Source organism: Symsagittifera roscoffensis, chromosome 5 (genome assembly GCF_963678635.1).
Source record: "Symsagittifera roscoffensis chromosome 5, txSymRosc1.1, whole genome shotgun sequence".
Taxonomy (NCBI): Eukaryota; Metazoa; Xenacoelomorpha; order Acoela; family Convolutidae; genus Symsagittifera; species Symsagittifera roscoffensis.
In genome coordinates this window covers 39,374,649-39,398,681 of record NC_087066.1, presented here as the reverse complement: position 1 = coordinate 39,398,681, position 24,033 = coordinate 39,374,649, and the positions used below count along the sequence as shown (strand labels likewise).

Genomic DNA, 24,033 nt, shown 5'->3' with positions numbered 1-24,033 from the left:
GTTTCCTAGTTTATCTTCAATTTTTTCAAAGAACTTTTATAAAACTTGAATAAAAAACTTCATGAAATTTTACGGTTTTTCAAAATTTGTATTAAAAAAACTTGAATAAAAAACTTTGCAAAATGTATAATAACGAACCCTGTAATTGTGTGGTCTCAGAGTAGAGTACGCTCAAAGGATGCAGATCTTATTTTTAGTATATGCGGTTCTATTTGAGTTGTTAAAAAAATTAGAAGCACGGGAGGTGAGTTATACGCTAGTTTTTTTCTAAGTTTTTTTTCGGCGTGGTGATAAGAGGCTCTGACCAAAGAAGTAGAGCTTAGGCATAATCGATAGTCATAGAAAAATCCGCAAATTGGAAATCATTTTTTGGAGAAAAATGACCAGAAAAAAATTGAAAAAATTTTCATTTTTTTTTTCAGAAGTTTTTGATTCCTAAGATGGCTCTTAAAACTCCAAAAACTAACCTTATTTGATAAGTAAATTTTCAAGGCTTAAGTTAAGCATCAAGAAGCTATTGTAAGCCTGTCACTCGCCTGAAATTAGACGAAAAATCGAAATTTTCAAACCGATTTTTCTCGACACTCAGAAAAATTTTTGAAATTTTTTACTGTCGTTCGAATTGAGACTGAAACGGCTTTGATATGATATATCAGTCAATTTTTTCCCATGATTGTTTGAGATTTGATGAATTTGCGTGGAAAACAAAACAAAACAGACTAAAACACAGCCGAATACAAAGTTCTTCTCCGTTTCTCAAATGGTCGGAACATGAAATGATGTCAAATAAAAAACACTGTCAATGGGAACTGTTACATGGCCACGATTGAGCTGGGGTATATATTTTTATCTAGGCTGTTAATTAAGTCTCAGGAACGAAGTGAGCAAAGTAGGGTGGTTTGTTTTTTCAGAGTCAATGAACGTAGTGAAGATTCTTACAAAGACCGTGCGTGATGGTTTTTAAGAGGCGATGAGCGTAGTTCAGACTCCCTTTTAGGTCGCGATGATTTTTTTTCCAGAACTTTTCCAAAACTCAGAAGTTAAAAAATTCCAAAACGTTGGAGATCTCAATCCTGTTATTGGAATCGGTCAAGGTACTCTCATGAAATGCAATTTTTGCCTCCAAATAAGACTGCTCAAAATCTTGCACTTTTCCAGATATGACGTTTTTTTGTGCTTTTTTCAAAAAATTTTTAATGAAAATTAATTTAATTTTTTTTCAAAGTTTGAAATTCCTAACCCAGGGGTTGGAAATTTGGCCTCCAATTAAGAATGCTCAAATCTTTTTAGTTAAAGAGATAAGACGAATTTTGTGATTTTTTTCGGACATTTTCTGAAAACTCAAATAACAAAATAGTTCTTTAAAGTCAAATTCCCAGCCCTGTAATTGTGTGCTGTCAGGGTACTTTCAAAGTATTGCCATCAAATAAGACTGCTGAAGTCTTGGTAGTTATCCAAGTTACTCTGATTCTCAAAAAATACCTTTTTAAGAAAACTTAGGGTGAAGTTTCTCAAGATTTGAATTTCCCAACGTTGTAGTTGGGTACTATAAAAAGTACTCTCAAAATTTGCAAATCTTTTGCGCCGAATGCGACTGCTCAATTGCTTTTGGTTTCCCATATGTGACGTTTCTTAGTTCATTTTAATTTTTTCGAAGAGCTAATATAAAAGACCTTTTAATTGGGTGGTGTCAGAGTACACTCAAAGAATGCAGATTTTATTTCCAATAGATGCGGTTTATTATGAGTACGGGAGGTGCGTTACACGCCAGTCGAATTTAATACAGCGATTTAAAAGTTTTTTCTACTGATCCAATTTTCTCGATTTGGGTTAATTTTATTGAAAAAGTGTCAACCAAAAATTCTTTTAGAAACTCAAGAGCTGTGAGCGCATCTATTTTTTCTTTGAAATTTCGTTAAAAAATTAAGTCAGTTTTTATTCTGTTTAATTGCGTTCATGGACTCTTTTTCAACTGTCTGTTGACCATGTTTTTTGTCGAGGTTGATTTTTTCTGTTTAACTGCGCTCATTGACTCTGTTCCAACTGTCTGTTGGCGATGTTTTTTTTTCGCGGTTCGACTTTCAAGATTTTTTCTAAAATTAATTTCTTTTACTTTGTTAAATGAAGGCAACAAAAAGGGGAAAAATTGAAGGTTTTTATCTGATCGATTTTCCTTGACAAGATTTGTAAGGCCATTTATTTTTTTCCTAGAAAAAAATGTTGAGATAATTTGATCGCGCTCAAATTATGTTTTTGACGTTTTGTCTTTGATTTTTTGTAAGTTTGTTTTAAATGAAAAAGTTACAAAAAGGCTTTTTAGAAAAATTGTCAGCTTTTTAATGTATTTTGTAAGGCTGAAATGATGCTCTACTTCATCGCGATTTTAGTCGGTAACCTAATCTCACGCAGAGTCCGTCGCGTCGTACTACAATTCCAGGGATCACGTCAAATATCTTGAATTCCTAAAGCATCCATAAGGTGGCATTTTGGGTTAGTCTTGGCAAAGTTTATGTCAATTTTAAAAGATTTGTGAATTTTGAAGAGCTTTAAGATTTTTTTTTGAATTTCAAGCTAGCATTTTTTTCTCCTGAGGATTTTTGTCTCATTGAGGATACAATTACTTCATTTTTCTTGAGAGTGGTTGGTAGAACATCAATGTGTCGAATGCAAAAAATAGAAAAAACTAGAACACATACGAATACGGGTTCCTCCCCATTTTTCATATTTGTCAATAAAAAACTGAAACACCTAAAAACATAGTTTCTTTCGCATTATTTCTGTTTTTTTTTCTAGCTTACGAGACTTCAGAGCTTTCAACTTGGCACCAGATCTAGCTCAGCTGGAGTCGCCAAAAGGTGCCGAGGTATCAGCTGGATGCAACGCGCCAGATCTTTCGACAGGTCAAAACCCTAGCTTATCTTACTTAAACGGTCAAACTGACTACAACCAGACACAGTGTACTGATAGTTTACCGAGAACGGGATTTCTGCGACCTCACATTAAAAATGGAACACCGATATCCTCAACTGACCTGCCTTCCCTCTCCAGTGGAATTTTGACCTCCAAAAGCAAATCTGTCGACCTTTTCCGCGACTCCAATCTTTTAAGTGTGCAATCTCGGGAAACGGTCAGTCCATATTGCAGACATTTTTTTTTGTCAACTAGCCCGGAGGCGTAACAAGGAGATTAATTATTAGGAGTCGATGAAAGTAGTGAAGACTTTTTTATAGGTCTTGATGATTTTTTTTTGTTTTCAGGAAAAGTTTTAAAATACTCTAATAACTAACATTCTAATAACAGCTAATGACAGATAGCATTCATACACAAAAATGAATTAATGAATGCGCTTTGGTAAAAAAAAATGTGGTAAATTGCCTTCTCCAAAATTGAACGTTGAAATGGCGCGAAAAAAATGTGAGACTTCTGGTTTCGAAAATGCTATTCAATTTATAGGTTTCCCAGCAGAATAAAATTGGACTAACAATCTATTAAGCTAGTTTTTCGAATTGAGTTAGTTTTATTGAAAGTAAGTCCGTTTTTTCTCTGTTTCGTTGCTTTCATTTTTTTCCAGCTGTCAGTCGGCTATTTTTAAAGTCAACTAGCCGGGAGGCCTAACCCGGAGGTTAATCATTAAAAGTTGATCTAGAGCTCACTTAATCATGGGCACATTAAGCTGTGGCTATCTTGTAGCTCTCACCTTGCAAATTGCGGCAAACGTTCGATTTGATACCGCTATCATATCATTGACGGTCAGGCACGATCACTACCGAATACGCCACAAAGTCCAGGGTCAAAAACTACTACCAAACGGGGGACCCTTTGGTTGATGAGGGGGTCTAATCACTAAGATGTGAACGCCTCCTTCTTGGATTCGACTCCCTCACCAACCAAAGGGACCCCCTTGGTATATTTTTATGACAATCATTTTGGCTGAATAGTCTTAAAATTTTCTTAAGGCGTCTTGGGCGCCAATATTTACATTGGGCGCCAATATATTACATTTTTGACCCGTTTTTTCCGAAATTTACCTGCAGCGGTCAAAATATCAAAAACATTTGGCCAAACAAGGTCTTTATATTGTTCTGGGAGCGCTCGGAAAATCAATTTGGTCGACTTAAAAAAAGGTCAAATTTTTTTGGGAAGTTTTTGAAAATCCGCACCCCCCTCGAGAAAATCCTACATCCTCCCTGAATTTGCCACTGCTAGCGTTTGTGTGTTCTTTATGCTAGTAATTTTAAGTGAACTGAGACTTAATATTTGATCACTCTGGATTTTTTTGCTATGTTAGTTGATTTCTTTCTTTGTGAAGCTTTGCGAAAAGAACAAAAAGACTCCATTCAGACAAAATTTTCTGCACCTAAGGCAATGTTTTTTTAAATGGGCCCAAGAATGCGCGCTGTAAATTTTTTTGAAGATTTTTGCTTTCAAATAATTGCGATTATGTTTGCTTTTTTCCTCCAAAATTGAGATGTATAAATTGGTATATAAAAAAGGGGCATAAATTCCAGTTAGAATTTTTTTAAAAGAAGATAACAATATAATTACCTTTAAGATGAGTGTGTTACAGGCGAAAAAAAATCGGATTCAAAAAGCCGAAATTTTGCCGATGATAAACGCGACTAAAACATCAAATTAAAACAACATTAGCAACTAGCGATTTGATCATTATTGGCTGAGAATCGCGCAAACGTGTTTCATGTATTCTATACTCTGTCTCCAAAAATTAGTTTTTTGCTTTTGCGCCCAAGTTGCATTTTAAAAGATTAGGGCTGGTCGACCGAAATGGGTGGCATAAATCGGTACCAAAGGGGAAAGTTTTGGGTGGCGAGGGTTTCGAAATCCTGTGGGAAGTGAGACGTCCTCTTCCACTCACTCTGCCCGTTTATCCATTTCAACATTAGCATAAAATCAGCTTCAATTCGGTTTCATTAAATTAGTTCATTTCGAAAAGAAATAAATTAGTTGATTTTGAAATGATTGGTTGGCAGGGTCATAAGAAGCACATCACTTCTTCTTCGCTCAACAGCAGCTCGACCTGTCTCAGACACTCCAGTTGCAACTCCTCTGGCTCCAGTTCCCGGAACCCCCTCTATCTGACCTCAAAGCGAGCCGGAAGCCTTACCCAGATCCTCCCCAACCTCTACCTCGGTGACCAGGTAATCACACGACTCCATGTTTTCAAATGCAATAAGAGCAAAGTTCTGACATGCCCTATTCTCAGTCAACCAGTTTTACCGAAAGTGAAATTCTACTTCACAAAACAGCGAAGTGTGTCCGAATCGTTATGGCATGTGTTGAAACGCATCTGAAATTTGCTATCACAATTTACCAGCTGTTACAATAATTTCTTTAGAGAATGATGCTTTAAAATTTACTCGAACGTCTGGGTGTCTAAGGTCTACTCAAGGACGAAATTTTAAATCACTGAGATAGTTTAGAAGATATACAATGTTAGAGAAGTTAATTTGGTGGTTGTGATGGAATTAGTATGTCGCTGACCTAGGTCGACTCCAGAGATGCCCTGGCCCTCAAGAAGCACGGTATCAGGGCCATCTTAAATGTAACTCCCGACCTCCCCAACCATTTCGAGAAGAAATCTGTTAACCTCTCTGATACGGACGCGTATGAAATGACTGCAAGTTGTCCCAAGTAGGTGTTCTTTGCTCAAATGGTTCTAATTTTTATTTTTTGATTAGCTTGAAAAGAATACCTGGGGAAAATTATTAATTCTAAAAGCTACCAAAGATACATATTGCCCAAATAAAGAGTTAGGTTGATTAATGCAAACGAGGGTTGATAACTTTTGTATTGACATTATGAAGTAGTTAGTGACGGTGGTTGACAATTGTGGAAGGGGGTCTACTGTTTTAGTCCAGCGCCCTCTCTATTTGAACAAGCTTCAAACTATTTTGCTCTGCATCTGATGGGTTTTCACAATCCCAAATCAATTTTGAGGTGTTTTTAAATTTTTTTAATGCTTCTTGACTTTTTTTTTAATGTTCAGATGTGACTTGAACGCTACGAACTTCACAAGCAAATCTGAAGATCAGACTCCAACTAGAGAATCATTGAATGAAAATTCAGACGAGTGCCAGTCAACGACAGAAAGAGGGAAAGGGGGAGGGGGAAGTACAACAAGTAATTCTGAAGACTCTGAAGCTTTCGAGGATCTAGTCGGGGAGATCAAGTACCTCAAGGTCCCCATAGACGACCAGTTCTCGTCCGATATCATGCTGCATTTCCCAGGAGCCATCGCATTTATAGGTGAGCAGAAGTTTAAGAAGAGTTACCGTGTCCAAAGGTCTTACTTGGGTGTTAACCATTTATACCATTTCATAAAATGTTATGACTAAATGACATTGGCTCAATAAGCAAGCTGCATCTGAAGGGTTATTTGAAAAAAGAAAAAATAACCAGATGGGTACTAACAGGCTTCTAGGCCTTCTGGCGGATTCTATTGAAATCAATATAGATCGTGATTTCTAATGCATGTTTTTTTTTAAATAAAATGAATAGCCGATGGCTATCGCTATAAAAATTTTCAAAATTTTCTAACGCATTTCCATCGGTATGTTGGCAATTTTCTTTCAATTTTATATGATACTGGTTTTGTATCGTAGTTTGTACGTTATGCTAGAACTAGATTTTAATCTGATTTGGATCTCTGATCACGTTTTCTTTTGTTTGGCTTTGCTCGATTGCTAGTCATGGCAGGTTTTTTTTATAAAATCCAGGTTTCTTCAATTTTTTATGAGGTGTTTATTAATGGCGTGAAATTTTACTGATGTAAACTATGTTTTCCAATAACATCTGCAAAGACATGGAAAAGCGAGCCCAACACTCTTTTAGAAAAGGAGTCCCATTCAAAAAGCTTGTTCCGAAAAGTGGTCCCGTCCCGCCAGAACACTTCGAAATGTACTTCAAGTGGGTGAATACAAAAAGCAGTGCTTCAAGTGAATGAAAGCAAACGAAATCTTGTAAACGTTTCAGAGTTTGGTATTTCAGAGCAATCTTTTAAAAAGGCAATTGTCAGTATATCAGCTCACAGGCAAAACTTGGAAAATTGAAGAAATAGCATGTTATAAAATCAGTCCCTCAAAACGCATCTCTAATTTGAAGTCGTTATCGTTATAGCATTTCATTCCGATTGGTAGTCAGGTTAAATGATATCTTTTGTTCCGACCATCGGTTTTAGTTTTTTCCCCCACGGAATATCAGCTACCACAAGTAATCATCGGAGAGTGTTGAGTGATATATCATTTTGAAGCCCTTTCAGTCGTGATTCAAACAACATTAAAGATATTTCAAAAAAATTTCCCAGTGTCGAGAAAAACGGGTGTGATATTTTCGATTTTTCGTCTCTAATTTCGAGTGAGCGAGCAGGCTTACAATAGTTAATTTTAAAAGCTTAAAATCTTACAATTGCGTAATTTAAACGGTAATAACACAGTTTTACTCGACTACAGTTTTTAGCGCCTTTTTGGAAACAAGAACGTAAAAAATCTTAAAACTGCAAAAAAATAGAAAAAATTGTTGAAAAAAAAACTGCTAAAACAATTGCAGCTCGCAGAAAAATAACTATTATTTGAAATATAAAAATCTGTTTTATTTTTTTAAAGACTGTTCGTAACATTCTGTGTTACTTGCACTGTATTCAGTTTTCATTTTTTTTTTTTAATTTTAATGATTTTTGACTGGCTTTTACCTGGCACCGTAGGCTTTTTGAAACCATGCTTCTTAATTAGAGGTTTATTGAGCATAGTTCTGAACGAGTATCGAGATCTCGGCTTCCTCGAGGATTTCATAAAATCGAAAATTGAGACGAAAAGTTTGGATTATTTTCTTTTTGGAATGTTTATGGCTAATGTTTGGAATGTTTCGGGAATAACGTTCAGCCAATCAGATTTGAGCATAGTACATTCAGGCCGTACGGCTTGTATTTGCCATTTAATTTAAGGGGGAAGTTTTTAACTTGGTCTATAAGGGAGAGATTGTTCAAGTGGGGCGGGTAATCAACTAGCCTTTCCTTGTTTTTAATATAAAATTCAATATTTTGTAGATATTGGAGATGTATGTTTTGTTTACTTTACTGCTCTATTTTTGTCGTTTCAATGAAATGCTTGGGTGTGAATCGAAGGAAATCAAACAAAAGGTTTGGGTAGTTTCCGGATTTCTGAAACAGAACAAGGCTTTCGAAATAAACGTGGACGTCATAAGCAAAATAGTGACAGTTAAATGCTCAAATGTCAGTAGGTTAAATCTGCGATAAAATTAAAATGTCTGTAACTACCTCTATAGTCACTATGTATCCGATGGTGAGGAAAAAATACAAAGAAATCTGTTTCTCTCAGTTTGATAGTTTAATTTTGTCTTACTGACGTAACACACGCAATAAACAAAAAAATTCGGCATTCCTTGCTTAATAAATAATGTATGAATTTTGGGAATTTTTCAATCGATTATATTTAATTAACCAAAAGTTGATTTCCTTCTGGGAAATAATCAAACTTTTTACGTAGCGAATGTTGGAGAAACTAAAACTAATTAGGATTAAGTGAATAATCTTGTCCCAAAATATGTTCAGATAGGAGATATTTCACTTAGTTGGCTGCAATCTTTTTCATCCAATGAGAGTTCAACGCTGTGCATGCTGGCTCATTGCTTAAATTTGCCATTTAGCTTTAGAGGGTGATAGTTCATTTGGTAATTTTCGGGTAAATTGTTCACATGACTGTCTTTTGTTTAAAGATATCAAGTTAATTGGATTAATGGGAAGCCGTTAGGTACTCACTGTTAGGTACTCGAAATTTTTGCTTCGAAAATTACGTGTTTCGAAAAAAAAAGACTGCGAAAGAATCTAAAGAAAAGGTGGGAGCGGATGAGGTTGATCTCCTCTTTTCCCCTTACCCCAGGGATTAGAACCCCTGCCCACCCAAGTTTCACCCTTTGATACTCTCTTACGACATAATTTTTTCGAACGCTTGCGATAAACAAAGCTGTTGCAATCTGGCACTCTACGTTTTCCCCGTAAACAACTTTTTCTACAAGATTACTGATGTTGGTGAGTGATGACCATCTGTAGTTCTATCATTGAATAAACAATTTTTGAGCATGACTGCATTTCAAATGCCCGTTAAAGTTTCGCCACTGTCGAACAGATTTTTTTTGCACTGTTGGTTTTCGGCACTGTTGAAAGCTTCTTAAGGGGTAGTACAACAGTGCCACAGTACAACAGTGCCGAAAAATGAAATGTTGTTCAGCAGTGCCAAAAATCATCGAAAAGTATTCATTGACTCCCACAATTTGGATTCAAAGTATTTTTTTTACATTCGATCCTATGTCGCTCATTTTGGTTAATATTATGCCCATTTTTGAAATTTGGTCCTGATTTTTGAAGAATGTTTTACAGGTACTTTGAAATTTCCAAGGCTACAGATTGCTATAGTCATAATCTGTAGCCTTGGCAATTTTATAACATCTGTTCTCTGCATTGGTTGCCGCTGGTGTTTGGCGATATTTAAGCGTCTGTGGCTGAGAAAGAACGACTTGAGACTCGATTTTCTAGGTTCGACTCTTTGATTTTTTGCGCTCAAATTTGATTTTTCGCGGATTGATTTTCATTTTTTTAAATTCAATTCTTTTCCGCAGTGCATTAATCCTGAATGGCAAAAGCTGTTTTTGGACGACTAAAGATGTTTCTTTCTCGCGAAATCTTCTTTTGGGATCTGAATCAGTGTTACTCAAGTATTTTCAAGAGTCAATGAACGTAGTGAAGACTCGTATGGGTTGTCAGGTTTTTTCGGGATAAATTCCAAAATGTGTTCACGCTCAAGTTTGGTTGTTTGCAGTTTGACTATTGGTTTCTTTTCAATTTTAGTCCATTTCCGTTGTCAGGCTAACGCCACTATCAAACATCAAAAGTTTGAAGGTTTCATAAATGTGAAGGAGTATCAGTTTCAAAAATACACTTTCATTTTCTGAACTCCCAGCGGAATGGAAAAAGTCACCGATTCATTTAATTTTTGTAGAATCGGATAGATAGATTGAAAAAAAAGGTACCATTCACATATAATTTTTAAAATTCAAGAAGCTTTAGCATGATAAGTTTTTTTTCGAAAATTGGAAATTGTTTCTATCAATTTTTTTTTGGCTTTTTTTATCTCCACCAACAAAATTTCGGTACAAGCTTGCATGGTAAATTGACTTAATCTAGCCAAAGCGGCCGGCCTTTAACCACTATGCTTCAGTTTGATTACGTCAGTTAGTAAAAAGACTCAGTTTTCACTTTTCATACCAAAAAAGTGGTCTGCTTAAAAACCTGTCCCACCGACTCTGATTTGTTGTTATGTAATCATTTAGTTTTTGGGTCTGGGGCAATTATCTGATGTGTCAAACATCCGGCATGCCAAACGTCTCAACTTTTATAATTACTCTTGCGAAAGTAAGTGTCTAGTAATCGTGAATTTGACTTTTCCCCGTGAACAACTTTTCTTACACCTGAGGTTAAAATTGAAGTTATTTTATTAGTGAACTTTTGCACTTTCGTCCCCCTTGGCCTCGAGGTAACGCGGTTGTCTCCTTAACCTAAAGTTCTTAGTTCGAGTCCCGGCCGGACCTTGTTTTTTCAGTATGTTAGAAATTATAAATAAATTTTTCCGGGAAAATTTCAGTTGTCGGATTTTTGTTTTCCTGATCTTGTTTAGTCGGCTTAGTTGCCTTCTTGTAAAAAAATTTTATGATCAGCAGTTTTTGGCGTAGATACAAGTGTTTATGATGTTTTCATGTAATTTATAAATTAATAGCCCTGATTCCACATATATATTTTTTTGTTTTAGTTTCGCTTGAAAGATTCATTCGATCTGATTGTTTTCGGCTTATGTTTTATTGGCTTAATTATTTTGATTTCTGCCAACTTAAGGGCAAAAATTGGTTGGTGGAAGATTTAGGTTGTTTGCCCTACAAAAGTTCAAAGTTTTTTGAAACTTAATCGCTCAAAATTTTTTTAATGTCACTTATTTATTATGGCATTTTTTTTGCTTTCATTTTTTGAGCTGCTTAGACGGCTGTTTGTGGCTCAATGATTGTATTGTTGGCTTAGTGGTTTTGCGTTTAAAACTTTAAGACTCATTAAATGCTGTTTGTTGTGCTCTTCATATTTATTAAGAAATATTTTACGTTTTGTCTCAAAATATATGTTTTTTCGATTTTGCTATTTCCGTCTGCTCTTCTATTCGCTAGCTTGCGATGCCGTGCTTGCGTTGTATCGCAAGTGATGGGAAGCTCCGCTTCGCCTCTCTGTCTATAGATAATTCTTTTGCTGTTTGTTTAGGCGTTGAAGGTTTTCTCAGAACTTTTAAGTTTTGGCGCAATATTACAATAGATGGAAACATTAGTAATGAATCATGCATTACTAATGTTTCCACCTATTGTAATATTGCGCCCAAATTTGAAAGCTCTGAAAAACTTTCAACGCCTAAACAAACAGCAGTAGACTGTTGTGGAATCAATAGAACACAAACACGGCATTTCAAGCTGGCGAATAAAAATTCAGACAGAAATAACTGAATTTTTGGTCAAAATAGAAAAAATTTCAAAAATCCCCCTCGAGAATATCTGTGATCCGCCCCTGAATGCATGTGTTTTACTTATGAGCAGCCTACTGCATAAAATATTAATTTCATTTTCCAGTAAATTGTACATTCTACTAAAATGGTTTTTTGTAAATACCCTGTTCGGTCAGATGAAATGTATTTCAAAAATTCAGATAGTTTTGAGATAAATCAAAAATGCAGTTGGAACTAAAACAAAGTTCGATCCAGCTATTTAATTTGAATCTGCCACCTATTGTTATGTATCTCCAAAAATTTCTTCTGGTTTTTTTTGTAGTTTATCGACAGTAGTGCGCAAGTGTGAGGGATCGTGGTTTAGCTGAAGAGAAGAAGAGTAGTCACGCACCAGTTCTTATTAAATCGTTTTTTACTTGAGTTTTGAACTGAAGCAACAAGCTGGTTTTTGGTTTTTCGCTTACCTCATTTGTTCCCTCACCTGCTTTTTTCTTACATTTTTCAGAAAAGCTGCTGCTTGTTTTTGAAAGCTCGCTTGCCAAACTTCTTTTTTTTTCAGGAAGATTTTTCAAATTTCTTCAATTTGGCTCTGAGTTCGAATATTCACCAATCGAAATCTAACATTTTACGAGCAACGCTAAGCAACTTCAATTTGAATTCGTTAATGATTTGAAACCCAAAACTTGAGTTTTTATAATCGATTACTAGACTTTTTTCCTTTTACCAATGTGTCTAAATTTCAAGCACGTATTTCAGCAGATGTCATGATTTTTCCCCCAAATGGTATCTACTCCACTTCAACTGAAGCTAAGCTATATCGGTACCTGACCTGATTTCAATATAAAGACATAGTTCCGTCCATTTTCCAGTTTGAAAGTGTTGATGGGCTAAAATTTGCCTAGCTCATTTTTGTCGGCTTAATTGCTTTTTTGCTTAGTTAGTAGTTGGAGGGCCGTTTGTTAATTATTTCCTAGAATTTGACTATTTATTTCTGCGGTTTGGTTTTGATCTTTTTCCTAGTTCAATTCAAATTAATTAGCTCAAAGGAAAGTAATTTTACTTTCCAATTACGAAAATGCAGATGTGCTTCGAAAGTGGATTTTAATTATTAGATTTTCTAGCCTAATATAAAAAATACCACCTTTCCAAGGCTTCTCCTTGTGTTTCAAGCTTAATTGAAATTCATTTGCTAAAGGCAGGCTAATAACGCTCTCCTAATAAGAAAAGAAAGTGCAAATTACACCCTCAAAGGTGAATGAGTTTGTTGCTGAAACGAATTGTAAATTTTTGATTTCCTAGCAAATAATAAAAATTGATCCTTTTTTTCTCAAATTGGGTTAAAAGTTTTGAAAAACTGCCAATTTACAGATTTTTAAAATTTAGGAGTTTTGACGTGATATATTTTATTCTCCACAATTAGACCCATAAAAAATTAGTCAATCATTACTTTTCAATTTCACTGAGTTCAATGACACTTTCCAACTGTCTGTTAGCTATGTATATTTGTACATGTCTATGGAGTATAACTGGTTTTGGCTCTTTTCCACTTGTGTTTATGGTTAAACGCGTGATGTTACGATGTAATGTTTTAAGAACAGATCTGTTCACAATAGTTAGTTTGTTCACCATGCAAAATTTCGATTCATTATGACAACGGTTAAAATAGTTTTTCAGGCTGAAATTCAAATGTGGGGGGGGGGGGGAGTGGAAAAGAGCCCTGGTTTTAATTTACGTGTGATAATTTATTTAGACGATGCAATATCTAGTGGCGTGAGTGTGTTAGTGCACTGTCTGGCTGGAGTGTCTCGATCAGTGACGATCATGATTGCCTATTTGATCTGCTCGAAACGCATGCAACTGGCAGAGGCAATAGAACACGTGCGCAGACGCAGGCCCAATATATCTCCCAATTTCAACTTCATGGGACAGCTGCTTGAGTTCGAAAAGCAACAGCATCACCTCAGTTCAAACAGTGTAAGTTAGGCGGATCATATTTTAAAGTAGAAATTAGCGACAGTGAAAAACGGACTAGCCTTAGATAGCCTGGATAGCCTTCGATATATCTTCTGCGAATCGCAGAAACCGCTAGTATTCATTCATCTGTTAATGTTGCAAAACAATATTAGTTTTCGGCCTGTTGCACTGTTAATCTTATCTTCGATTTGTTGACCTACCGTCGTAACCGCCGATTTTAGTATCGATTAGTAGCTTGTTTCAGAGATGTTGGGTGAAAGATAACTTGGTAAAAATGCGGTCAAATGTATTTGAGGATGCCTCACAGTGATATTTTTCTGCTCAAAAGTCAAAGGAGTCCAGATACCAGCCTTAAATCATATGCTTTTCATTGAGTGTCAATGGACGACGTGAAGACTGTCTTTTTTAGGTATTGTGTGTTTAAGAGTCGATCAACGTAGTTCAGACTCGTATATAGGTAGCGATGATTTTTTTCCGTTTGTTTTCAGGAAAAGCCTTAAAAATTTTTCGGGCTCAAATTTAATTTTTAGCGGGTTTGACGTTTCATATTTTTTTAAGTTCAGTTCATTTCTGTTAAAAAGAAGGCAAACTGCGCTGTCGAACAGCGAAGGTGTAAAGCTCACGAAAAACGTGATCGACTTCTACTTTCGAAAGTATAATTTAATTTCCAGATTTCGCAGCGGAATAAAAACTTTAACCTAATAATCCAGTTTTCTCAAATTTGGTTGATTTTTATCAAAAATTTACTTATTATAAATTTCTCTTGAAATTCAGAAATTTATAAAGCCTTATTTTCGTTTGTTTGTACTAGCGAACTTAAGTGAGCATAGTGTCATAGTACCGCTATTCTTTTGTTTCTAACCTAAGCATTTTGGTGCCACATTTATGGCTTCTTGATAGCATGTGCTTTGACATTCGAATAGTAATAAGTTAACACAGTTGATGCATTTTTAATTCATCGACTGTTAATTTTTTTGCATTGTTTTTCTTTATAATTCACTAACTGTAACCGTGAGTTAGGTGAGATTTAGCATTTAACTCATTTTCATTTAACCATTTCTTAACTTAAACTTCTTACATCACGTGGAAACTCTCGAGTTTTGTGCTTTCAGTTTTCAAGCGTAATCAAAAGACAACGCTTTTAAGCATGAATGAAAAAATTGAAGAAATATTACATATTCAAAAGTGATAATTTTCGTTATTAAGAGTCAATGTTCGTTTTGAAGACTCTAATATAGGTCGTGATGATTTTTCGTTCGTTTTTTTTTTCAGGAAAATGGCTTAAAATTTGTCCACGCTCAAATTTGATTTATTTTGCGGTTTGACTTGTGATTTTTTTTAAGTTGACTTCATTTCTTTTGTTGAAAGGAAGGCAAACTCCAATATCTAACAGCAAAAGTGTAAAGGTCACCAAAAGGTAGATTGACTTCTAGTGTCGAAAGCTGAATTTAGTTTTCAGATTTCCCAGCGGAATGTAGAATTTACTTATTGATCCAGATTTCTCAAATTGATACAAAAAGCGCCCATTATAATTAGTGCTCAAAAATCAAAGAGCTTTAAGGGCATCTATTTTTTCTTGGAAAGTTGAGATATTTAAAAAAAGCATGTCACATTTTTTGCAATTTTGTTGCCTCTCTTGACTATCTTCCAACAGTTTTTCGGTTATGTTTTTTTTTTGGTTTTTACACTATTACGCTTGCAATTAGCAAGCGTTTTAATATCAGAATGTAGAAGTTTTTCGGATTAACAACTTGTGTAACAAAATCACCTGAAGTAGATGTGATGCTGCTGTGCCGCTGATATGCTCAATTTCTTGAAAATTTAAGAATCAGGCAACTATTTACTACTGCGTTATGTATACTATTTTGCATACATTACATAAAAAGCTTTCGTGGATGCTATACGGGCGGTTCATGATTTTTAAACATTTTTTTCTTTAATGCATTGCTGTATTTGAGGTTGATAAAACTTTGGCACTATGTGTTTTGAAAACTCAAAATTCTTCTCGCTAGGATCTCTTCAAAAGACCTCGATAAATTTAAACATCAACAACTTCATTTTTAAAATTTTTGTTTTATATTGTTGTATTGTTCCTAGATTACACACGCGATTTGTTGACAGAGTGTTATACTAAAAATTTGTTTTTCATTTCAACTCGCAATTAAAAGTGCTCATTTGTTTGTGATACCTGATTTTGCGTGAAAAGAAACTCCGAAAGTAACAAAAAAAACAAGATTTTGGGTTTATTGGGTTTTTTACTCATGCGAACGTCGTGTTATATTATGAACCGAAGTTTTTAAAGCTCGCAAATAAAGACGCTCATTTTGTTGCATTTTTGCTGCATAGCATTAGTAATTAAAAATTATCCGTTGTATCTGCCATATTGGGGGCTAGCGATTGACGCTTTTCCAGCTACCATGGCATTGATAGTCGGTGTCTGATCTTGGAAACAAAGTTTTGGCCAATTTTCTGATTGTTTTCCTTGTGAAATAAATAATTTTACTGTGCCATTTCCGTCCCACACAATTGAAATAATCGTCTTTGTAATCTTCTGAACTCCAATTTTTTTTTCATTTGGACTAGTTCGGACTAAATGGCGTAGTTTGTTTGATTTGGTCTAGTTTGGACTTAAAGGTGTAGTACCTTTTTCTAGCGCAATAACAACAGATAGAGTTTTCACTACTGCAAAAGTGAGTCAAAATCTAGTCATTCAGAGGTGAATCGATGAAACTTTGTGCATCAATGATTGTGGTAAGGTATATGAAAAGTGAGCTCAATTGCTTGATTCCCTATTATGATATGAAATAATGCTCTTTATGCTAATCAATGCACTATTTGAGAAACTTCCCCGGGATAAAAGGGATAACAAGAACTGTTAATAAGCTGATTAATATTGAACATTTCAATGTTCTATGACGCAACTGCGAATTGGGCCCCAAAGGTTTGAGTTGTCCTTGCTAATATTATCTTCAAAACTGAATTTGATCTCAGGCCGGATAAATCTTTCCTGATGTCTCTTATGTTCATGCTGGAGTTAATGAACGTAGGAAAGACCCGCATATAGTTTCTGATGATTTCTTGCAGCAAGTCTTGAAATTTGTTCAGGCTCAAATTTACATTTTCGCGTTTGACTTCCTTTTTTAAATCAGTTCATTTCCTTTGTCAAAAGGAAGGTAAACTGCACTATCAAACAGCAAAAGTGGAAAGGTCACTCAAAACGTGGTTGACTTCTATTTCGAAAATAGAGTTTATTTATCAGATTTCCCAGCGAAATACGAGTTCTACCTATTGATCCAGTTTTTTCAAATTGGAATAATTTTATCAAAAAGTGTCAAATATAATTTGTTCTGGAATTTCAAAGAGCTTTAAGGGCATCTATTTTTTCTTTCAAACTCGAAAGTTGATATATTTTTTCAAAAAACAAGTCAATATTTTTTGTTTTCTTGCATTCATTGACTCAAGCTGGATTTATTGGCTCAAGCTTTTATTGACTCATGCTGGATCCAGCTTGGACTCAAGCTGGATAAATCTTGCCTGATTGATCTTTTGTTCATGCTAGATTTTTTCAACTGGTTTTTGGAATTATCAAGTACTCGGAGCGATATTCATCTTCAATTGTCACCAATAAGTGGTTGATGAATTTATCTTAGTTTTAAATTGACCTAATTATTGGGGGACCGCAACTTGAGCATAAAGATAGAATAGCATAAAATTTGAAATTTTTGAAAAGTTGTTTAATTACATATTAGGCAATCAAATTTTCTTTATTCTAATACCATCCAGTACATTCCGGCTATCGATCTCCTTTTTTATATCAGAAATTTGGTTGGTAAATGAGCACAGGGAAAGTATTAACTTACCTTTTTTTCAGTTTTTTGTTTAAAAAAATTAATTGCAAAAATGAATAAAAAGTCATGCATCTTCCACTAAATGGCGATGCCGAAATGTTCATCCAGTTCTTTCAGAATCACCATATGTATTGTTCTTAGTTAAAAAAGCACGCGATTACACGGAAATAAAGCTAGCAAAAGTTAATGCTATTTTATCTATGCTTTTTTATACAGCCACTAATTGTTGATGGAAACTTTTGACTGAATTAAGTTATGATTTTACTCTAAACTCAAAAAAAAACAAAGAGAGAGTCTTTTAAATTGAGTGTTTTCATTAAATTCAAAAATTTGATTCCATCAATATTTTGCTTTTAATAAAAACCTCCGAAAATGAGTTATTACAGAAGCAGATCAATTGGTTTCTCACCCGGAATGTTTTGCTGTAAAGCCATTTTTCGTTTCAATTAGGCTCGAGAAAGGAATAGAAAGACATCTTCGGGCGTTTTCTTTCACTCACGAACTATGAAAAGCTGAAAAAACGAGTTTGGATGCTTAAAAAAATTCGCCCGCGTGATCCATTTTAAGGGTTTGTCTCGTTCGAAATTTGAGATTGCCTTCGCTCATGTAAAGTATGCTGTGACTTCAGCCGGTCAAATCTTGGATTTCCTCGAGAGGGGTGGGTTTTTGGAAAACCTTCAGACTTTGCGTCGAGCTTTTTTTATAGGTCTGATTTTTTCAGCTCTTCTAAATCACTACGGATACCGTATTTCGAAATGTCTACACCGTCAGAAAATGTTTAAGAATCCGTTTTGGTCACTTTTTGGAAAGCTGGAGACAAAATATATGCTTCAGATGATCGCCACAACCTTAAAATTGATGGTTGCAGTCTGAATTGAAGGGTTATCCTCTGAATACGCTCCTGATATTAGCCTGTTTTAAGTAAATGGTGCAGAATGTTGTGATAGTTTTTTTCAGTTTTTCAAAAAATCTTACCTTGCATTAAATATTAGTCCAACTTGGCACGAGTTCAAACTTTTATCATAAATTAGAATATCAAAACTTGTACTAAACTTCCATCAGAAGTTAAAATTCAGTATTTCGTTTGAATGGAAGTTGGATCATTTTTCAACTGAGTTGCCTTCGTATTTTTTTTTTCATTCAATCTAGTTCTGCGTTTTTAAGTAGTCAAGAAAGTATAAATTACATGACCATGCAATGAGTTGCACAGAAAAAAAATGGTTAAATCATAAATGGTTTTATCCCCATAAATGGTTTTCATTGTTGTGATCTCTTTTGGAATAAAAAAACTATCTATTGGTTTGGTTTTCTCAAATTGGATTAGTGTTATCCAAAATTTCCAATCATGAAGGTTCTGGAAACGCAAAAAGGTGAAATAGTTTTTTCTTCGAAAGTCTGTCATTTTTTTTTTTTTTTCAGATCTTATATACTTCTTCAAAGTTCCAATCAACGTAGTCGGTGAAGACACATATTCAGCTTTTGTGTTTTTTTTCTACATCGAGTCCTCACTTTTGTTCCCGCTCAAATTTGATTTTTTTTTTGTTGTTTCACTTTCGATTTAAGTTAAAATCGTATTAATTTTTTTAACAGAAAGGCATTTTAAGCTCTATAATTGCGAACATTTTTTATTGCTATAAAAATATGACTGTTTCTTTACAAACTTTAATTCTTAGATTTTTCAGTGGAAAAAAACGTAATGGCCCAGTTTTCATTAAGTGAGTTAGTTTTATGAAGGAAATGTCATTATTAAGATTCTGCAATTTAAAAAAGCTGTGTGATATTTTTTATTCGAACTTTGAAAGTTCATTGACAGTTTTCTATGTGTCATTTGACTATTGTTGGTCATTTCGAACCAGAGCTTCTAGGCCTCACAAATATCCGAGATGATTTGTCTAAGATTGCTTAATTTGATAAATATCGATGATGGTTTGTCTAAGATTGCTTAACTTGATAATAGTTTTTAAGTTTTTAACTCTCTGAGTCAGAAGACTCCTCTTCTAGCTTCTCTGCTAAGCCGGTTTTTTTTGATAAGTATGTTAATTTGTGCTGGTCTGATCTGGAATTTTACTGTCTGATGAGTGGACTGTTGAAATGTAGCTTTAGATGGTTTCTTTTTAGTCGTCTCCTGTATCAACCTCAAAAACTACCTCCCTATCCTCCCACTCGTCACCTCTAGCACTCTCCCCCATCAGTGTGAACAACCCCCACTCTCACGACCAGTTCGACACCCTCAAAGCGAACCGATTGTCGCCGACTCCGAGTCACTTACCGGCTGAGCATCTGACCACCCGCAGCAGTGACCAGGAGCTGCAAGCCGATGTCAGTGTCCAGAATCGGGATTCAAAACCACTTCAGGGAACCACTTTATCGTTATCGTCTTCGGTATTTGTCACGACCCCAGGTGGGAACAGATCAAAGTTGGATTCGACCGGCTTGACCCCCCGCGACTTCTATACTGGGCCTAATCAACTGACCTCATTAGACACGAATTGCAACTTCACCTACTTGGCTTCAACGTCTGAAGATATACCTGTGGACCACAAGTCCACCCACCTTCCGGGACAACTCGAAATGATGAGGGGTAGTATCAACGCGAAAAATGCGGAAGACAGCTTGGGCTGTGAAAACGACGACGACGAAGAAGAAGAAGACGTATTTATGGCTGATGAAAAGGCCGCTATTTATAGGTACAATTAATTAAAAATAAGTTCTAATTTTTTCCGTTTTTGAAATAGGCCCTTTATTTTTTAACATAAGTTGGGCTTTTTTACTAGAACTTGTTCGACACCCTCAAAGCGAACCGATTGTAACCAACTCCGAGTCAATCGGTTTGCTTTGAGGGTGTCGCATCCAAGTCTCAATAATTGACGTGAATTATAACAAATTTGATTAAATTGACACGATTAATGCTTGAATCAGTATCCGTTAAACTTTTTGCTAAAAATAATTTCAAATCGATCAGTTTTTCAGCTGAAGTAGGCAAAGTCCACTTACTCTGTGTCTTGTTTTTATTGAAGTGGTAATTTGTCTTACGTTTCTGAAAATAAGTCAAACGAAAAGTTCGGTGAAATAGATTGAGGTGTTAGTTGCAAGTTCATTGATTAATCTTAGTGTTATTTCAGGAAAAATAAAGGGTAAGGGCTCATATTTGCGTTTATCTGCTATGAATGTTTTGTCTTTGATCCGTCCGTTCATATCATTTTCATATACCGCGTGCTCGCGATTTCAAACTTGTTTTTCAGATCTATAACTCGCATTGTTACCAATATCCGTTAAAATTAGTTTTATGTTACCTGGGTGTGGTTGTTGTTGTTGTTGTTGTTCATTGATTCATTTTAAGCTATAGTTTTTTTTGCTTGCAATTAAGAAGAGTTATCACATCGGAATTTAGATTTTTATCGGGTTAACAGCTTGTTTCACAAAATCACTATATCATTTACCCTTGTGATAAGAAAGGATACTACAATGGGGTACTTTTTCCGGTAAATAATTTTGTTCAAAGGCGGGGCGGAACTAGGAATTTCTCGAGGGGAGGAGGCGGATTTTGAAAATTAAGTAGACTTTTTTAAGTCGACTAAATTGTGTTTCGAAGCGTTTTGACGAGTTTTTTCCGCCGCAGGAATTTTTTTTAAAAAAACAACGTTTTTGGGCATTTTTCGGAACCTTAAGACAAAAATGCGTGTTTTTTGGCGCGCGCTATACCTCGAAATTAGTATAAGTTGGTGCCAAAGGCGCCTTTAGAAAAATTTTAGGGTCTCAGCTAAAAAAAGGATTTCTTAAAAAGTTCCAAATGAGGGACTTTTTGGGTCGGCGGAAGGGATCGAATCCCTGAGGGGAATCCCCTAAATCCGCGCTGCTCAAAGGAGTCACATTCATGTGCTGGTCCTTTTCGTTGCAACGGACATATTTTGAGTATGTTAGCACTATAAATATCTGGCGTAATCAAAGTTTGCTTTTTATGTTCGTTTTTCAATTTTTTTCCATGTTTTTTTTTTGACTGAATAGGTTTCGGCTTTTTTATGTCGACTTAATGGCCTCTTATTGCGTCGTTTGTTAACCGAAAAATGTTTTTTTTGTGTGTGTCTGAGGGGAAGGGGATTTTTTTATTAGTTCAGATTTTTCGGCATGAAGCGTATCTGTTCATTTATGTTCGGGTTTGTTACAACTTTTGTTAGTCCAAATTCAAACACCCATCCGCTGCATCTGGCATAGAGGCAACCTAGCTGCGCGAGAGGGCAACAGCTTTTGGTTCGATTTTGACCGGGACTATCGTCCGTCTGTTTATTCTTGTCGGCTGAATTCCCGTAGCCGTCTTTTAAGAGTAATGAACGTAGTGAGTACTCTTATTTAAGTCTTGCCGATTTTTTGTTGTTTTTTTTTATTCAGAAAAAAGTCTGAAAATTTGTTCACGCTCAATTATTTTGAGTTTATACGGTTTGACTTGTGATTTCCTTTCAAGTTCATGCATTTCTATTGTTGAAAGGAAGGCAAACTCCACTACCCAAAGCAAAATTGTAAAGGTCACGAAAAACAGGATCGACTTCTAATTTTCAAAATGGAAATAAGTTATCAGATTTCTCAAAGTAATAAAAGTTTTGCCTATTGATCCAGTTTTCTCATATTGGGTTAATTTAAACAAAAAAAGTGTTCATCATAAATTGTTCAAACTTTAAGGCCATCTATTTTTTTCTTTGAAATTCAAAAGTTGAAGATTTTTGAAAATACAAGTCAGTTTTTATTTCAGTTGCATTGCGGTCATTAATCTTTTCCAACTGTCAGTTGGTTATGTTTTAAGGTTCAACTGTCTTTCAAGTTGCTCTAACACCCATGTTTGAGACGACAAAGCTCGGGATTTCGGTTCCAGTCGACGCCTGTCCTGTTTTTTTTTTTAGCAAACTCAAAGTTTTCAGCGAGTTCAGATTATTATTTGTCTGCTTATTGTTGTCGGCTCAGAAAGGGTTTTTTAAGAGTCCGAATTGGGTGAATACTCTTGGAAAGGACTTGGTGATTTTCTTCCAGGAAATAGTCTTAAAATTTGTTCACGCTAAATTTTGATTTTTCGCGGTTTGACTTTTGCTCTTTTTAAGTTCACTTCATTTATTTTGTTGAAAGGAAGGCAAACTCCACTATCAAAAAGCAAAAAAAGGTAACTAAAAACGTGATCGGCTTCTAGTATTGAAAGTGGCATTTAGTTTTCAGATTTCCTCTGAATAAAATTTTTTCCTATTGTTTCAGTTTTGTCACATTGTTTTTCATCAAAAAAAGAGTTATTCATGAATTGCTCTTAAAATTCAAAGAGATTTAAGGCCATCTGTTTGTTAATGCTGAAATTCTAAAGATGAAGTTTTCAAAAAAACAATTTACTTTTTTTTCTGTGTCGTTGCGTTCATGACTCTTTTCCAAATGTCTGTTGGCTCTATTTGAAAATTTGGCTTCTTTGTAGCATTCCGAAAGCTTTTTCTGAAGCTCTGATGTTGCTGGTAATTTTGGTTTTGATTCTTCTAGACTATTATTGCAATTTTTACAATTTTATACGATTTTTTGATGTTCTTTTTTTTTAATTTAAAATTGTTTTTAGTCATAGTCATTCAATTTTGTATCGCAGGTGGTGCGAAGCGTAATTTCACCTCGGTGCCTCATTTATTTAAGTAGTATAACAAGTATCTGGTACCAGTCTGGCTTGTTTAGTGTGGTGGTTACGTTTCAAGCGTACAAGCGTGAGACGACAAAGGTCAGAGACTGGACTAGAGCCAGGAGCTGATTTTTAATCTTATTTGTTTTCTGGGAAAGTGATATAGGATTATTGTTTGCCTGCCTATTTTTTGTCGGCTTACTGTCAAATATAGGCATTTTTCTTCCGTTTTAAGCAATTTTGCTAGAAATGAAAGGTGTTTTGATTCGTTCCTTTAATTTGTAAAATTGTTCATAAAGGGAGAAAAACCTTCGAATTTAAAACTTAATGGCTCAAAATAGTTTGTGGTAATTTAGTTTTTGGTTCAGCGCTCGTCTTACCAGGTTTTGTCGGATTAGGTGGCGCTTGATATTTGTTAATGGCTCAAAATAGTTCGTGTTAATTTACTTTTTTTTTCAACGCTCGTCTTACCAGGTTTTGTCGGCTTAGGTGGCGCTTGATATTTGTTATCTGAATACTAATTTATCGCTCTTGATTGTTGTTCGGATTGTTTTCCTTCAATTGAATATCATTCGAGACAAACATATGAAGTTTCCAATGTAGATTTTTTCCGACTCAGTGACCTCCGCGTCATTTTCAATTTTTAAGTTTCATCGCTTGGCCTCTTTGTTTGATTATAGGCCGATAAAGCTGTTGTTAATTTTTTCGAAGGTATCTTGTAGTCCCTCCATTTCCTTAAAATATTATCAACAGAAAATACGAAAAAATAAAACGATAAACTGTTTTTTCTTTGCAATAATTATTGTAATGGAGAAATTTGCTGTGCTACCTGCACAGCAACTGAACTAAATCCATCGCCTGAAAACGAATAAAAACTAGAAGAGTCGGTTGCTGTGCAGGTAGCACAGGATATTCATCTTCTTTTTTGCGGTTTGACTTTTGGTTTCTTTTAACTTTTTTTTCTTCGTTAAAAGAAAGGCAAACTTCGCTATTGAACAGCAAAAAAATGTATGTT

The 24,033-nt window shown here is 35.1% G+C and overlaps 1 protein-coding gene across 2 annotated transcripts in view; it reads left to right on the top strand.

Moving 5' to 3' along the window:
• Window positions 1-24,033, top strand: part of LOC134845450 (uncharacterized) — an 80,617-nt gene that overhangs the window by 47,697 nt on the left and 8,887 nt on the right. Inside the window, exons 4-10 of one of the 2 annotated variants that reach the window (XM_063862336.1) lie at window positions 2,794-3,127; window positions 4,989-5,156; window positions 5,504-5,649; window positions 6,005-6,264; window positions 13,315-13,538; window positions 19,505-20,073; window positions 20,509-20,520. In XM_063862336.1, the coding sequence (XP_063718406.1) occupies window positions 2,794-3,127; window positions 4,989-5,156; window positions 5,504-5,649; window positions 6,005-6,264; window positions 13,315-13,538; window positions 19,505-20,073; window positions 20,509-20,520 (1,713 nt within the window). The remainder of the gene's footprint in view (window positions 1-2,793; window positions 3,128-4,988; window positions 5,157-5,503; window positions 5,650-6,004; window positions 6,265-13,314; window positions 13,539-19,504; window positions 20,074-20,508; window positions 20,521-24,033) is intronic. The other variant, XM_063862337.1, reaches the window with a different exon arrangement.